Source organism: Myxine glutinosa, chromosome 2 (genome assembly GCF_964187855.1).
Source record: "Myxine glutinosa chromosome 2, kmMyxGlut1.1, whole genome shotgun sequence".
NCBI lineage: Eukaryota > Metazoa > Chordata > Myxini > Myxiniformes > Myxinidae > Myxine > Myxine glutinosa.
Window position 1 is genome coordinate 91,101,868 of NC_136262.1, and position 15,402 is coordinate 91,117,269.

The 15,402-nt window shown below is 47.6% G+C and overlaps 1 protein-coding gene across 1 annotated transcript in view; it reads left to right on the forward strand.

Annotated features, from left to right (window-relative positions):
- The first annotated feature begins 3,216 nt into the window (after positions 1–3,216).
- Positions 3,217–15,402, forward strand: part of VCP (valosin containing protein) — a 99,066-nt gene continuing 86,880 nt past the window's right edge. Inside the window, exons 1-2 of the mRNA XM_068107770.2 lie at positions 3,217–3,363; positions 4,829–4,928. Coding sequence (XP_067963871.1) covers positions 3,347–3,363; positions 4,829–4,928 — 117 coding nt within the window. The 5' untranslated portion in view covers positions 3,217–3,346. The remainder of the gene's footprint in view (positions 3,364–4,828; positions 4,929–15,402) is intronic.

Below are 15,402 nucleotides of genomic sequence, written 5' to 3' on the forward strand. Positions count from 1 at the left end.
AGAGGTTGGGAAAGAACAGCAGAGCAGGATTTTAGGACACGTGAGTTGATGCCGTCCAGTCCCGTTGCAGGGTCAGAGTCGAGGGTTGAAATAACCTTCCCCACCTTTTCAGGTGAAAAAGACACAGAGCCCAGGTGCAGTTGCTGGGTACAGAAAGCAAGGGGTTGGGGACAAAAGATTGGGAAGCAAACACAGAATTGAGGTATTCAGCCTTTTCATGAGCGTAGTCGGTGGTGGTGTCATTTGAAGAGAGTGAAGAGATGGAGGTGCAGCATACTTCAGAGATAGACTTAACAAGATGCCACCAGGTGTTTAGAGGAAGGAGACAAGTTTGAAAGGTCATTCTTGAGGTTGGACAGATGTTGTTTTCTGGCTCGCCTGAGAGTGGACACACTTGTAGACTTTTTGTGAAGCACCGAGATTGCCTTCAGTGAGATTTGCCTTACGGCTTACAGGAAGGGTAGGGAAGTTGTTTTTAGAGAACTGGATTCAGTGTACCATGGGTGAGAGGAAGGGTAGGATAATTGAAGAGGAGATTGGAAGCATCGCTGTGTGTGAGAGAGAGAAAGAGAAAGAGCAACTTATAGGTAAGGGCGAGACTACCGGAAGTAAGCTGTAACACGTGCCCTTTTGTGGTTTGTTTTCAACGTATCCAACCGGAAGTTACGTAGTTCCACGGGCGGCTATACAAACATTTCGTATTATTTTTCATAAAACTTTATATTGTTAGAAAGAGAATTACTTCGAGCTTGTCGGAAAGTTAAAATTTTAAAGATCAGAAAATAATTAAGCGAGTTATGATCAAATAACCTACACCGTTTCCATAATTTCCGGCTGTAACACGTGCCCTTTTGTGGTTTGTTTTCAACGTATCCAATTACGCGACTGTTGTCGCGAAGGGTGCACTAACCGGAAGTTACGTAGTTCCGCGGGCGCCTATCCAGACCCAGCTACCTATATGAACGGTTAACTGGACACATCACTGTCCTATCACATATCACTGACATATCACATATCACTGACATATCACTTGATGTAACTGTCCCTTGACATATCACGTGCCTTCGATACGGTCTGGCACCCCGCTCTGCTCACCAATCTCTCCTCCTTTGGTATCCATGGAAATCTCCACGCATGGCTGGCGGACTTCCTCTCTAGTCGTAGTCAACGTGTGGCCCTGAATGGGTTTCTCTCATCTCCTCTTCCTGTTCAGGCTGGAGTTCCCCAAGGCAGTGTTCTGGGCCCTGTGCTTTTTCTGGTCTTCATCAATGATCTCTCTGACTCTCTTGAAAATCCTCTCTATCTCTTTGCTGATGACTCTACTCTCTGTCGCTCCATTCCTCATCCCTCAGATCGGCAGTCTGCAGCCTCCTCACTCTCTGCAGACCTGGACAAAATCACAGACTGGGCAAACAAGTGGAACATGTCTTTCAATCCTGACAAATCTCACACTCTTACTAAGTCTCTCCGAAAAGACCGACTGGACAACCCTCCCATCCACTTTCTGAATAATCCTCTCCAAGAAGTTCTGTCACTCAAGCTTTTGGGTCTCACTATCTGCCATGATCTTTCCTGGAAAAACCACATTTCAAATCTGGCCTCCAAAGCCAGTCGCCGACTGGGCATCCTCCGTCGTGCGAAGTCCTTCCTTGGCACACCTGAGCTCCTCATCACATACAATGCTTTCATCCGCAGCTCAATGAAATACTGCTCTACCCTCTGGGCCGGTGCTCCTGCCTCACACCTAGCTCGTCTTCACGCTGTTGAAACCAAAGCGTTCAGAATCATTGGAATCTCCTGCAATGAAGCTAACTCCAAGGGCCTTTCACTCACTCACCGCAGGCAGGTTGGTGGTCTTTCCGTCTTCTACCGACTCCTCTCTGGCCTTGCCCCCCCAGCTCTCTCTGGGCTCTGTCCCCCAAATATTCCTACAGGTCGCACAAGATCTGCCTGCAACTCTCTTATGGTTAAACTGCCAAAATCAAGACTCTCTGCTCACCTTCACTCCTTCATTCCTCTTTTCTCCCGCCTCTGGAACAAACTCCCTCACTCTCTTCAATCCCACTCCACCCTCCAGGTCTTTAAAACAGCTGTTCACCACCATCTCTTATCTTCCCCCATCCAAAACCTTGATCTTTTCTACCCCCGCTAATTTTACCCCAAATCCACTTTTTTGAAATATCAACTTCTGTCCTGGAAGTCCTTGGTGTCCTTGTGTTTTATACTTCTCCCACCCCCCCCCCCCCGCCTTCCCACGCCTCCTCCCCCCAAGCCCTCTCCCTTCCACACATCTCCCTGCTCTCAAATGTTATGTTTGTGTGCTTCCCCTTCTCTCCCCATCTTGTCTTCCGCTCCCTCTTTTCATATATTTTATTTGTCTGGTTGATTTGTTTGTGAAGTAAATGTTAGCTCTTTCACGAGCCTCGATTCAGTATACAAAACCCCCCCCCCAAAAAAACAAAAAAAACTGTGTTTCGGAGGCACTAGGACACTAGGATGGAGGCACGAGGATTCATCAGTGTGTGCGCGCCATTCCTCGGATAGACGTTAAACTGGGCGTCCCATCTGCCAGCATTAGTTGGTGTGCGTTAAAAAGCCGATTGTATCCTTCGCAAAGAGTAGGCGAGTTATCGCCGGCACCCTGAAGAAATGAAAAAAATCCTACTACATAACCTATAGAGGGAATTGCATCAGAAGCACAGCAAAGGATGCTTCCCCAAAGGCGACAGCCTTGTGTGAATTCGAAAGAAGTGGAAGTTGAAGAAGAACATCGAAGAAGGAAATCGAAGGAGAAGAAGAAATTGCTTGTCCTCTTATCAGTTAATTTAAAAGGAAGTCAATTCGCTCTTCCCACTTCCTTGTGAGGAGGAGTTATAATATCTATTTAGGTTCTTCACGTTATCACTTTTCAAGAGAATGTTCACGAGAATGCTTTCTTTTGATAAATACGAATGAACGCTCAAGCACAAACGAAAAATTATTTTGTTTTAGCTTTGATTCATTGAAATTACGTGATTACATCAGAACGCTCTGTAACGTCATTGATTTTATTTTTTGTTTGCTCAACTAGCCGAAGCGTTGTGTATCATTTAAATTATACTTTAATAATGGCGAATTAAAAAATCCCACCATTACGATAAAACTGTACAGTCCTGCGTTTAACGAAATAAGTGACGTCAATCGTCTTGGCACCGACGTCATCACGCTCCTTGCTCCAAGTCTTTCAATAATTGGTTGACTAAATGTGACGTCACAGCCGGCAAATCGCCATTGTGTCTGTGCCGGCCTGTAGTTGATGAGTCACTGACGTCGATTCTGCCGAACACACCAAGTACCCGGCCCGACGATGGCTTCGGCGGCAGAGTAAGTTTTGCGGACAACGTTGCGCCAGCTTGGCGGCATTGTCATTCCGTTTATCAGAAATGTGCATGAAATCTCGGTGGTAGCCGCTAGCTGAGGCCGCACTTTCGGCGTGGTTGAGATGACAAAGCAACAGATGAAGGTCGGAGTGGTTCCGTGGCCTCGTGTTGCCGTCGCGACCAAAACCATTACAGGAATGCTGAAATAGCAACTGCCATCGTGATTACAATACAGCTTTTTGAGAAAGTCCTCATTTTTCATTGGCTCGGATTGTGCCGGCAGTTGGTAGTCACTGAGTGTTGGTTCTGCCGAATGCGCAAAGTACCCGGGCCAACAATGTTTTCGGGGGCAGAGCGTGTTTTTCAGACGTTGCGCTGGCGCTGCGACGTGCCCCCGCCGTGCCCCCGCCGTGTCCCCGCCGTGTCCCCGCCGTGCCCCGAGCCGTGTCCTCCATATGTCAGCGCCGTGTCCTCCACGTGTCAGCGCCGTGTCCTCCACGTGTCCGCCGTGTACTCCACGTGTCAGCGCCGTGTCCACGTGTCACCGCCGTGGCCTCGACGTGCCCCGCGCCGTGTCCCGGACGTTGCCCGCGCCGTGTCCCGGACGTTGCCCGCGCCGTGTCCCGGACGTTGCCCGCGCCGTGTCCCGGACGTTGCCCGCGCCGTGTCCCGGACGTTGCCCGCGCCGTGTCCCGGACGTTGCCCGCGCCGTGTCCCGGACGTTGCCCGCGCCGTGTCCCGGACGTTGCCCGCGCCGTGTCCCGGACGTTGCCCGCGCCGTGTCCCGGACGTTTCCCGCGCCGTGTCCCGGATGTTTCCCGCGCCGTGTCCCGGACGTTGCCCGCGCCGTGTCCCGGACGTTTCCCGCGCCGTGTCCCGGACGTTGCCCGCGCCGTGTCCCGGACGTTTCCCGCGCCGTGTCCCGGACGTTTCCCGCGCCGTGTCCCGGACGTTTCCCGCGCCGTGTCCCGGAGGTTGCCCGCGCCGTGTCCCGGACGTTGCCCGCGCCGTGTCCCGGACGTTGCCCGCGCCGTGTCCCGGACGTTGCCCGTGCCGTGTCCCGGACGTTGCCCGCGCCGTGTCCCGGACGTTTCCCGGACGTTGCCCGCGCCGTGTCCCGGACGTTTCCCGCGCCGTGTCCCGGACGTTGCCCGCGCCGTGTCCCGGACGTTGCCCGCGCCGTGTCCCGGACGTTGCCCGCGCCGTGTCCCGGACGTTGCCCGCGCCGTGTCCCGGACGTTTCCCGCGCCGTGTCCCGGACGTTTCCCGCGCCGTGTCCCGGACGTTTCCCGCGCCGTGTCCCGGACGTTTCCCGCGCCGTGTCCCGGACGTTTCCCGCGCCGTGTCCCGGACGTTTCTCAGACATTGCCCGTGCCGTGTATCGGACATATTGTTGGTGCTCTTGCACGTGTGGTTATTGTTGGTGGAATCTGAACCAATGATCCCTTTTCTCCCTTTTGCTCTTGCAGTGATATCCAGACTGCAATTTTGAAGCAAAAGCAGCGACCCAACCGCCTGGTGGTTGATGAAGCCATCAATGAGGACAACAGTGTTGTGTCATTGTCGCAGGCATGTGATGTGCATTTTAGATAAATCAATCATGCTTGATCGCACTGCACTATTTTCTTTCTGCAGGATGCTTCAAAATGTATTTGTTTTTCCTTCAATCCACTGTGGTACTCGCTGATTTCAAGGTGCCGTCTTTGTGAAATACAGGCAGTCCCCGGGTTACGAACGAGTTCCGTTTTTAAGTCTGTCTGTAAGTCGAATTTGTATGTAAGTCGGAACAGTTACGTACGGTTCACATCTCGTGTCAACTAGTCAAATGTTTGTCTTAGTATCTATATTATAATAGGCTACGGTGATTGTCTGTCTGTCTGTCCGGGGTGTGACTTAGTCCGTTTGCAGAGTCGCTCCACCCATTCTTGGAGAGGCTTCATGTCAACAAATATCCACCATTTTATTAACTCCAATAGCTTTGAGGCCTGTTTAGTTAGGCCCGTGCTATCTTTCTCTCTCACACAGGTTTATTTCAACTCAAATTCGATATATCATTTCATTTTTAACAGTCGCTAACATAGCGAATCGTCGGTTGAAAAAAAAAACGGGAAGAGAATCCCATGAAAATTTCCGTTTATAGAACGAAATGATTTCTCAAAGGCCTGTAACAAAAGCCCATTCATTGAGTCACCCTCACGATTTTATCCCGCATTCACCATCTGATTTAATTTTTATCGATGGTTTTAGACTTGGTGTCAGAAATAATTGAGAACATTCACGCACACACGGGAAATTGCCGAGATATATTATTTAAAAATCGCGGCATGGTCGGTCATACACCGCCTAAAATAACAGACGGGACAATGGCGAGATATATTTCCATTTGATGACAATCGTCACGGTTAAATATTTAATTTATACGTTGTCACAATGTGGAGAGAGGAGCATAGCTTCGTTCACGTATCGCCACAGACGGGAAATTGCCGACAGATATTTCTTCGTTCTTATTTCATTCAACATTATTATCCGGAAGTAAAATGTTTCAGGAAATTACCGAGAGATATTTCTTGTTTTTTTTTTTTTAAAGTTATGTGCGCATACACTTTAAATAGGTTTATTTGAAATCTTTAATTTTCACAATGTAATTTACTTGCCATTTGTCATTTGATGATTATGAGACACTTCCTCTTGAGGATCATGCCAATTCATGCGTTGCGTGGAAACTTCCATTATTTTACAAAATGAAAGACGATCGATGAAGAATGCAGACTTGAACAGGATGCAGCAAGAAAACGAATGAGACAGGCGAACGAGTCCGTCGACGAACGTCAATGCAAACTTGAACACGATGCAGCAAGAAAACGAACGAGACGGGAGAAAAACGAGAGAAACGAGACTGGAAAAGCTGATTGGAGAGGCGAGTGAGGCGCGATTGGAGAGGCGAGTGAGGCGCGATTGGAGAGGCGAGTGAGGAGCGACTGGAGAGGCGAGTGAGGAGCGATTGGAGAGGAGAGTGAGTGGCGATTGGAGGGGAGTGTGAGGGCGATTGGAGGGGAGTGAGGAGCAATTGAAGAGGAGAGTGAGGAGCGATTGGAGAGGCGAGTGAGGAGCGATTGGAGAGGAGAGTGAGTGGCGATTGGAGGGGAGTGTGAGGGGCGATTGGAGGGGAGTGTGAGGGGTGATTGGAGGGGAGTGTGAGGGGCGATTGGAGGGGAGTGTGAGGGGCGATTGGAGGGGAGTGTGAGGGGCGATTGGAGAGGAGTGTGAGGGGCGATTGGAGGGGAGTGTGAGGGATTGGAGAGGAGTGTGAGGGATTGGAGAGGAGTGTGAGGGATTGGAGAGGAGTGTGAGGGATTGGAGAGGAGTGTGAGGGATTGGAGAGGAGTGTGAGGGATTGGAGAGGAGTGTGAGGGATTGGAGAGGAGTGTGAGGGATTGGAGAGGAGTGTGAGGTATTGGAGAGGAGTGTGAGGTATTGGAGAGGAATGAGAGGTATTGGAGAGGAGTGTGAGGTATTGGAGAGGAGTGTGAGGTATTGGAGAGGAGTGTGAGGTATTGGAGAGTGTGAGGTATTGGAGAGTGTGAGGTATTGGAGAGGAGTGTGAGGTATTGGAGAGGAGTGTGAGGGGTTGGAGTGAGGAGTGTGAGGGGTTGGAGAGGAGTGTGAGGGGTTGGAGAGGAGTGTGAGGGGTTGGAGAGGAGTGTGAGGGGTTGGAGAGGAGTGTGAGGGGTTGGAGAGGAGTGTGAGGGGTTGGAGAGGAGTGCGAGGAGGTATTGGAGAGGAGTGCGAGGAGGTATTGGAGAGGAGTGCGAGGAGGTATTGGAGAGGGGTGCGAGGAGGTATTGGAGAGGGGTGCGAGGAGGTATTGGAGAGGAGTGCGAGGATGTATTGGAGAGGAGTGCGAGGAGGTATTGGAGAGGAGTGCGAGGAGGTATTGGAGAGGAGTGCGAGGATGTATTGGAGAGGAGTGCGAGGAGGTATTGGAGAGGAGTTCGAGGTGGTATTGGAGAGGAGGTATTGGAGAGGAGTGCGAGGAGGTATTGGTGAGGAGTGTGAGGAGGAGTGGCATTGGAGAGGCGTGAGGGTGGAGAGGAGTGAGGGGTCACATATTATGTGAAATAAATAAATTGTGTTCATTACACCATTTCTGGATCTGATGAAATGCCAGTAACCATTTTGTAAAATTTAATGTGCAGCATCTAAACAAGATGTCCAAATGTCACACACATCCATACCCGTGGGATTCCCACGGGTGACCCCACTAGTATAGTATATATTTTACCTAAAACATCTATAGGTAAAAAAACATGAAAGAAACATTTCTTCAACTGTTTAGATAGAAAAGAAAAGAAAAGATAATGATTAAAGGTTAACACTTACTCTCGTTCCAATTGATGTCTTGCAAACCTTGAAACGATCATACCTTGATATATCTCTCCGAGATGATGGGCCTGGTGTTGGAGAGGATGGACCTGGTGCTGGAGAGGATGGAGCTGGTGCTGGTCAATTTTCTTAAAGTAAACATCAAGGGTGGCTTGAACAGAGCTTTGCTCATATTTTTCTTGTCTACCGCTCCCCTTATTATATACTATGTGTGTCTGTTTGATTTTTTTTTTTTCTGTGTGATAAATGTTAGCTCTTTCACAAGCCTCGATTCTGTGTACAACCAAAAAAAAGAAGAAAAAAAAGAATCTGTTCACAATGGAGAAAGCATTCGATAGGGTTCCACGTGAAGTAGTTGGGCATTGAGGAAGTTAGGAGTGGAGGAATGGTTGATCAGAGTAGTGATGGCAATGTACAAAAGAGCGCGCACAGCTGTAAGGACGAAGGACGGGAACAGTGGTGAGTTTGAGGTGAAGGTGGGAGTGCATCAGGGGTCGGTACTAAGTCCACTACTATTTGTAGCTGTGATGGAGGTGCTGGCTCGGAACGTAAAGAAAGGTTTACCGTGGGAGTTGTTGTGTGCAGATGATCTGGTGTTGATTGCAGAAAGTATGGATGGACTGAAGGAGAAGATGAACAAGTGGAAGGAATATATGGAGACAAAAGGTCTGAAGGTGAATATCGGAAAGACGAAGGTAATGGCAAGTGGTAAAGCATGTGGTGAGGTGGAAAGAACTGGGAAGTGGCCGTCTGCTGTGTGCAGGAAGGGTGTCGGAATGAATTACATTCAATCTACTATGTGCGCTGAGTGGGTTCATCAGAAATGTAGTGGTTTGAGAGGATCATTAACCAGTGTGGCAGCTACATTCAAGTGTAAGGTGTGCACAGAGGGAGCTGCAGATGGAGGAAATGTTGAGTTGGATCTTGGAGACGGCGTGAAGCTGGAAGGTGTGAAAACATTTTGTTACCTCGGAGACATGCTGAATGGAGAAGGTGGATCAGACTCGGTAACGGTTGCTCGAGTGAGATGTGCATGGAAGAAGTTTTTGGAACTGAGTGGCGTGCTGACGAGGAGGGGAGTGTCGTTGAAGCTGAAGGGAAAGGTGTATGTATGTGTGAGAAGTGTTATGATTTATGGGAGCGAGACATGGGTAATGAACGTAGAGCAGCAACGAAGGCTGGAAAGGGTGGAAATGCGAATGGTTCGGTGGATGTGTGGAGTATCGTTGAGAGACAACAACAACACAACATGCATTTTAAAGGCCATTTTCCCTGCTAGAGCGGGGGTGAGCCTTGCGGTCCCAATGACAATCTTCTCCATTTTGCCCTATTTTTTGCATCTCTCCTTGTTAACCCCCTTGCCCGCATTTCTTCTTCCACCATCTTTAGCCAAGTCTTTCTCGGTCTTCCCCGTCCTCTGCTTCCTTCTACACGTTCATTTCCATCACTCTTCTCAACCAGTCACTTTCATCCTTCCTCAACACATGACCAAACCATCTCAACCTGTTCCTCTTCACAGCATCAATCACAGGCTCTATTCCCATCATCTTTCGCAATTCATCATTTGTCTTCCTCTCTCTCAACGATACTCCGCACATCCGTCGAACCATTCGCATTTCCACCCTTTCCAACCTTCGTTGCTGCTCTACGTTCATTACCCATGTCTCGCTCCCATAAATCATAACACTTCTCACACATGCAGCATACACCTTTCCCTTCAGCTTCAACGACACACCCCTCATCATCAGCACGCCACTCAGTTCCCGAAACTTCTTCCATGCACATCTCACTCGAGCAACCGTTGCCGAGTCTGATCCACCTTCTCCATTCAGCATGTCTCCGAGGTAGCAAAATGTTTTCACACCTTCCAGCTTCACGCCGTCTCCAAGATCCAACTCAACATCTCTTCCATCTGCAGCTCCCTCTGTGCACACCTTACACTTGAATGTAGCTGCCACACTGGTTAATGACCCTCTCAGACCACTACATTTTTGATGAACCCACTCAGCGCACATTGTACATTGAATGGAGTTCACTCCGACACCCTTCCTACACACAGCACAGGGCCACTTCCCAGTTCTTTCCACCTCACCACATGCTTTACCACTTGCCATCACCTTCGTCTTTCTGATATTCACCTTCAGACCTTTTGTTTCCATACATTCCTTCCACATGTCCATCTTTTCCTTCAGTCCATCCATACTTTCCGCAATCAACACCAGATCATCTGCATACAACAACTCCCACGGTAAACCCTCCTTTACGTTCTGAGCCAGCACATCCATCACAGCTACAAATAGTAGTGGACTTAGTACCGACCCCTGATGCACTCCCACCTTCACCTCAAACTCACCACTGTTCCCGTCCTTCGTCCTTACAGCTGTGCGCGCTCTTTTGTACATTGCCATCACTACTCTGATCAACCATTCCTCCACTCCTAACTTCCTCAATGCCCATGTCAATACTTTGCGTGGTACCCTATCGAATGCTTTCTCCAGATCAACAAACCCAAGAAACAACTTCTTTCTCTTCTACATGTACTTCTCCTGCAACTGCCTAACAATGAAAAGCGCGTCTGTCGTTCCTCTTCCTGGCATGAATCCAAACTGCATTTCGTCGATCTTCACTTTCTTCCTTATCCTCCTCTCCAACACCCTTTCCAATACCTTCATTCCATGCTCCAATAACTTTATCGCTCGGTACGAGCCACACTCCAGAGGGTCACCTTTCCCCTTGTATAGAGGGGCGAGGGTACTCAGTTCCCAAACCACTGGAATGCGGCCTTCTTTCACCACCAGATTACAGATCTCTGTCATTCTCTTCACACCCCAACTTCCTGCTGCCTTCAACATATCTTCCACAACTCCCGTCGGTCCTCCCGCTTTTCTACCCTTCATTGCTTTTATCGCTTCCTCAACTTCCTTCTCAGTTATCTTCTCTGCCGGTCCTAAAACTGGGTTACTCTCTATGTTGCCATCCCATTCATTCTCTGTATTCAACAGCATTTCCAAATATCTTTTCCATCTTCCTTTAATTCCATCTGGGTCGACAACGATTTGTCCCACTTCATCCTTCAAGCAACTCACCCCCATCACATCACACCTCTCTTTCGCTATCTGCTTTGCAATCCTGAATACTGCTCTCTGACCCTCTTCCGAATCCAAGCGTTCGCCGAACATTTTCCTACCGAACATTTCTTATTTTCCGAATAAGTATCGTTGAGAGAGAGAGGAAGACAAATGATGAATTGCGAAAGATGATGGGAATCGAGCCTGTGATGGATGCTGTGAAGAGAAACAGTTTGAGATGGTTTGGTCATGTGTTGAGGAAGGATGAAAGTGACTGGTTGAGAAGAGTGATGGAAATGAATGCAGAAGGAAGTAGAGGACGGGGAAGACCGAGAAAGACTTGGCTAAAGATGGTCGAAAAAGAAATGCGGGCAAGGGGGTTAACAAGGGGAGATGCAGAAAATAGGGCAAAATCGAAAAGATTGTCATGGTGACCGCAAGGCTAACCCCCGCTCTTGCAGGGAAAATGGCCTGAAAATGCCTGTTGTTGTGTTGTGTATCAATCGTTTTTGGCCCTATCTCCCAATGCTGAAGAATCACTTAAAAAATTATACTAGCCGGATCCGAACCCGGATCTTCACCAAAATCTATTCATTTCCTCCTTGTCACATACACAACATCTCTGCCAAATTTCGTCCGAATCCGTCCACAACTTTTTGAGATATTTTATTCACAAACGGACAGACAGACAGACAAACAGACCTTTGGTGGCGGAGGTAATGATGTGCAAGTAAATCAGTAACTCAAAAATGCTCGTGGTAACACTATTTGCATCCACAAGTAAAATGCATATAAAGTCTCTCCGATTAATTGTGCTTTTGGATGTGGCACACTTGTGTGTATATACCATCAGAGAGACCTTTGATTTATTTATTTATTCTCCCCCGTCGCACCGCGGAGCGAAAGGGGGACTATGGTTTTCCCCTCTGTCCGTGTGTCCGTCCGTGCGGGTGTGCGTGCGTGCGTAAGCGAAGGACCGCATTCGAATTTGGTGTGTGGGTGCAACCCACATCAAAATCCAAGATGGCCGCCACCATATATATGTCTGAACCTTGTGAGCGAAATATCTTGAAAAATAAGCGAAGTACCAACTTCTAATCTGGTGTGTGGGTGTATCTAGGCATAAGGAAGAACGCTATTGAAAATTGGGTCGCCACGTCAAAATCCAAGATGGCCGCCACCATATATATGTCTTAACCTTGTGAGCTAAATATCTTGAAAAATAAGCGAAATCCCAACTTCTAATCTGGTGTGTGGGTGTATCTTGGCATAAGGAAGAACCCTATTGAAAATTGGGTCGCCACGTCAAAATCCAAGATGGCCGCCGCCATGTACGTCTGAACCTTGTGTTACGGATTCGTCACTTCCGTTGTGGTTTTCATCCACTGTAAACATTTTTGATTCCATGTACTATTATTGTTGTCGTTTAAGGGAAATAGAGGTTACTATTTTCAAAAGGTAAAAAAGTCAATGTTTTGAATGAAACCGGAACCGGACGAAGAGGAAGAGGAGGAAGAGAAGGCGGAGCGAGTGAGTCGGAGAAGAAGCCTAGTTGCTTCGAGGTCTGGAGCGAACGTTGACGAACGGGAGTCACTAGCGAACTTTTGATTCCCTGGGAAAGGGATTCCTGCGACAGAGTTGGTATCGCTGTGACAGATCATCCTGCGTGTCAGGTTTTGCGGTTGATTCCGAGGAGAATCGTCGTCGTGCCGTTATGCCTCAAGAACGGGCCGTCGGCCATTTTGACTCGCGCTGATTTTCGCATCGCTCCAGGTTTTTCACCTCACTTTAACCATTTTCACCGCATCTAGACGTTAATCTGGATGTGTGTGTGTAACGTGGCTTTTGAGTGGAAATTTGCGGTTCGCCGATTGAGAGCCGTCAAACGTCCATATCTAACCACCTTTATAGGCCATTTTTCCCCGCAAAGCAGGGGTTGGCCTTTTTCGGGAACCATGGTTGTTGTTGTTTTTTGGTCCCCTTTTTGAAGCAATGTTTTACGGCCGGATGCCCTTCCTGCCGCCAACCCTTTTTGTCACCTTTTACGACAAACAGGGAATTACCAGTGAACTGGTTCTCAATTTGCCGACCTCGGAAGGATGACAGGCTGAGTCAACCCCCCTGGCGTTAATTCAGCGATCGACCGGGATTCGAACCTAGGATCGTAGGATCCTAAAGCCGGCACCCTAGCCGCTTCCACGCAAACGTCCATATCTGAAGGTGTGATTTCCCCGTCGCTTCTCGAGGACACCTTCGCCCATCTTTGGCAGTGTAACTGTCAACCCAACGGGATTCTGGTCTCGATATGACATCGTACGGACGATCACTGGAGAGGATCGACTTTGGCTTGAAGCCGGAAACAACTTTGGCTTGAAGCCGGGAAAGAGACATTGGGAATGTTCTTGTTTCACTCACTTGGGGCACAGTGAGTTATATTGTACGAAACTGATGGTACCATCATCGGAAATATATATATATATATATATATATATATATATATATATATATATATATATATATATATATATATACAGTGAAACCTTGACTTACGAGTGCACCAACTTACGAGTTTTCCGAGATACGAGCCGTCGCTCGGAGCGGTTTATTGCTTTGTGATGCGAGCCGAGATCTGAGTTACGAGCTTACGCCACCCGCCACCAGGTGGGTTCCGGTCACGTGGTTATCTTGCCGTGCAAGCATCTCTGCCGTATATCGCTGCTGCTTTGTTTTCGCATTTTGGTTATTTTGGAGCTTACGCCACCCGCCACCAGGTGCGTTCAGGTCACGTGGTTATCTTGCCGTGCAAGCATCTCTGCCGTATATAGCTGCTGCTTTGTTTTCGCATTTTGGTTATTTTGGAAAATTTCTTAGTTTTAACCATGGGTCCTAAGAAATTGAGTGCCAAGGGCAATACTGAGAAGAAGAAGAGGATGATGTGCTTGGATATAAAACACGCAATCGTCGAAAAACATGAGCGAGGTGTGCGTGTTGTCGACTTGGTGAGGCAGTACGATCGTAGTACTTCTACGATATGTACGATTTTGAAGCAGAAGGAGTCGATAAAGGCTATAACGCCAGCCAAGGGCGTTACGATTATTTCAAAGCTCCGGACCTCTATCCATGAAGAGATGGAGAAGTTGTTGTTTGTGTGGTTGACGGAGAAGCAGCTCGCAGGAGATACCGTGACCGAGAGCATCATCTGTGAGAAGGCCCGAGACATTTACGGGGATTTGGTGCAGCAGACGGCGGGAACATCAACGGACGAGGCATCGGAAGAGTCATTCAAAGCCAGTCGGGGATGGTTTGATAATTTTAAGAAGAGGACCGGCATTCACTCCGTCGTCAGGCATGGTGAGGCAGCAAGCTCGGATGTGAAGGCAGCTGAAGATTTTATTATAACTTTTGCCAAACTGATAGAAGCTGAAGGATACATCCCCCAGCAAATCTTCAACTGTGACGAGACAGGGCTCTTCTGGAAAAAGATGCCGAGGAGACGTATATAACGGCAGAGGAGAAGAGCATGCCAGGCCACAACTTGTTCAGAGTGCCGGCGATAGCTCGCCTTCTCTTTGTGGAAGACACGGTGACTTTTTTTTTAATTTTTTTTTTTTTTTTTTTGTATACAAGATCGAGGCTCGTGAAAGAGCTAACATTAATCACACAAAAAGACAAACAGACACACAAAACACAAAAAACAAGGGGAGCGGCAGACAATATGGGGAGTGAGGGGGAAGGACACAAACACAACATTTGAGAGCAGGGACATCGGGAGGACTTGGGGGGAGGTGGGAGAGGAATAAAACATATGAACACTGCAAGGACTCTGGGGTGAATTACCGGGGGTAGAAAATATCAAGGTTTTCGATGGGTCATTGATGAGGTCATTTCGATGAGGTCATTGATGAAGACCAAAAATAGCACAGGGCCCAGAACACTACCAGAACACTACACAGATCCTCATTTCGATGAGGTCATTGATGAAGACCAGAAATAGCACAGGGCCCAGAACACTACACAGATCCTTAACATCCAACAACTAATGGGACGCAAACGGGGCGCCCAGTTTAGCGGTACACACATTGATGAATCACCCTGCCTGTGAAACACCGACATGACAGGTTATAGCTGGGTCGGGATTCAAACCCAGGCTGGACAGTTTAGAGTCAAGTGTGCGTACCTCCAGTCCAGGCCATCCTGCCAACTTGTATGCTGCATACAGGTGAAATATAAAGCGCGAGATATTTTTATATATACTGTATATTTAAAAAAAATTTGGTGTGGTTTTTGGGGGCTGGAACGGATTAATAGCATTTTAATGGGGAAATTTAATTTGAGAAACGAGCAAATTGAGTTACGAGCTCGGTCACAGAACGAATTAAACTCGTAAGTCAAGGTTTCACTGTATATATATATATATATATATATATATATATATATATATATATATATATATATATATATATATATATATATATATATATATATATATATATATGTATATATATGTATATATATATATATATATATATATGTATATATATATATATATATATATATAATTATATATATAATTATATATATAATTATATATA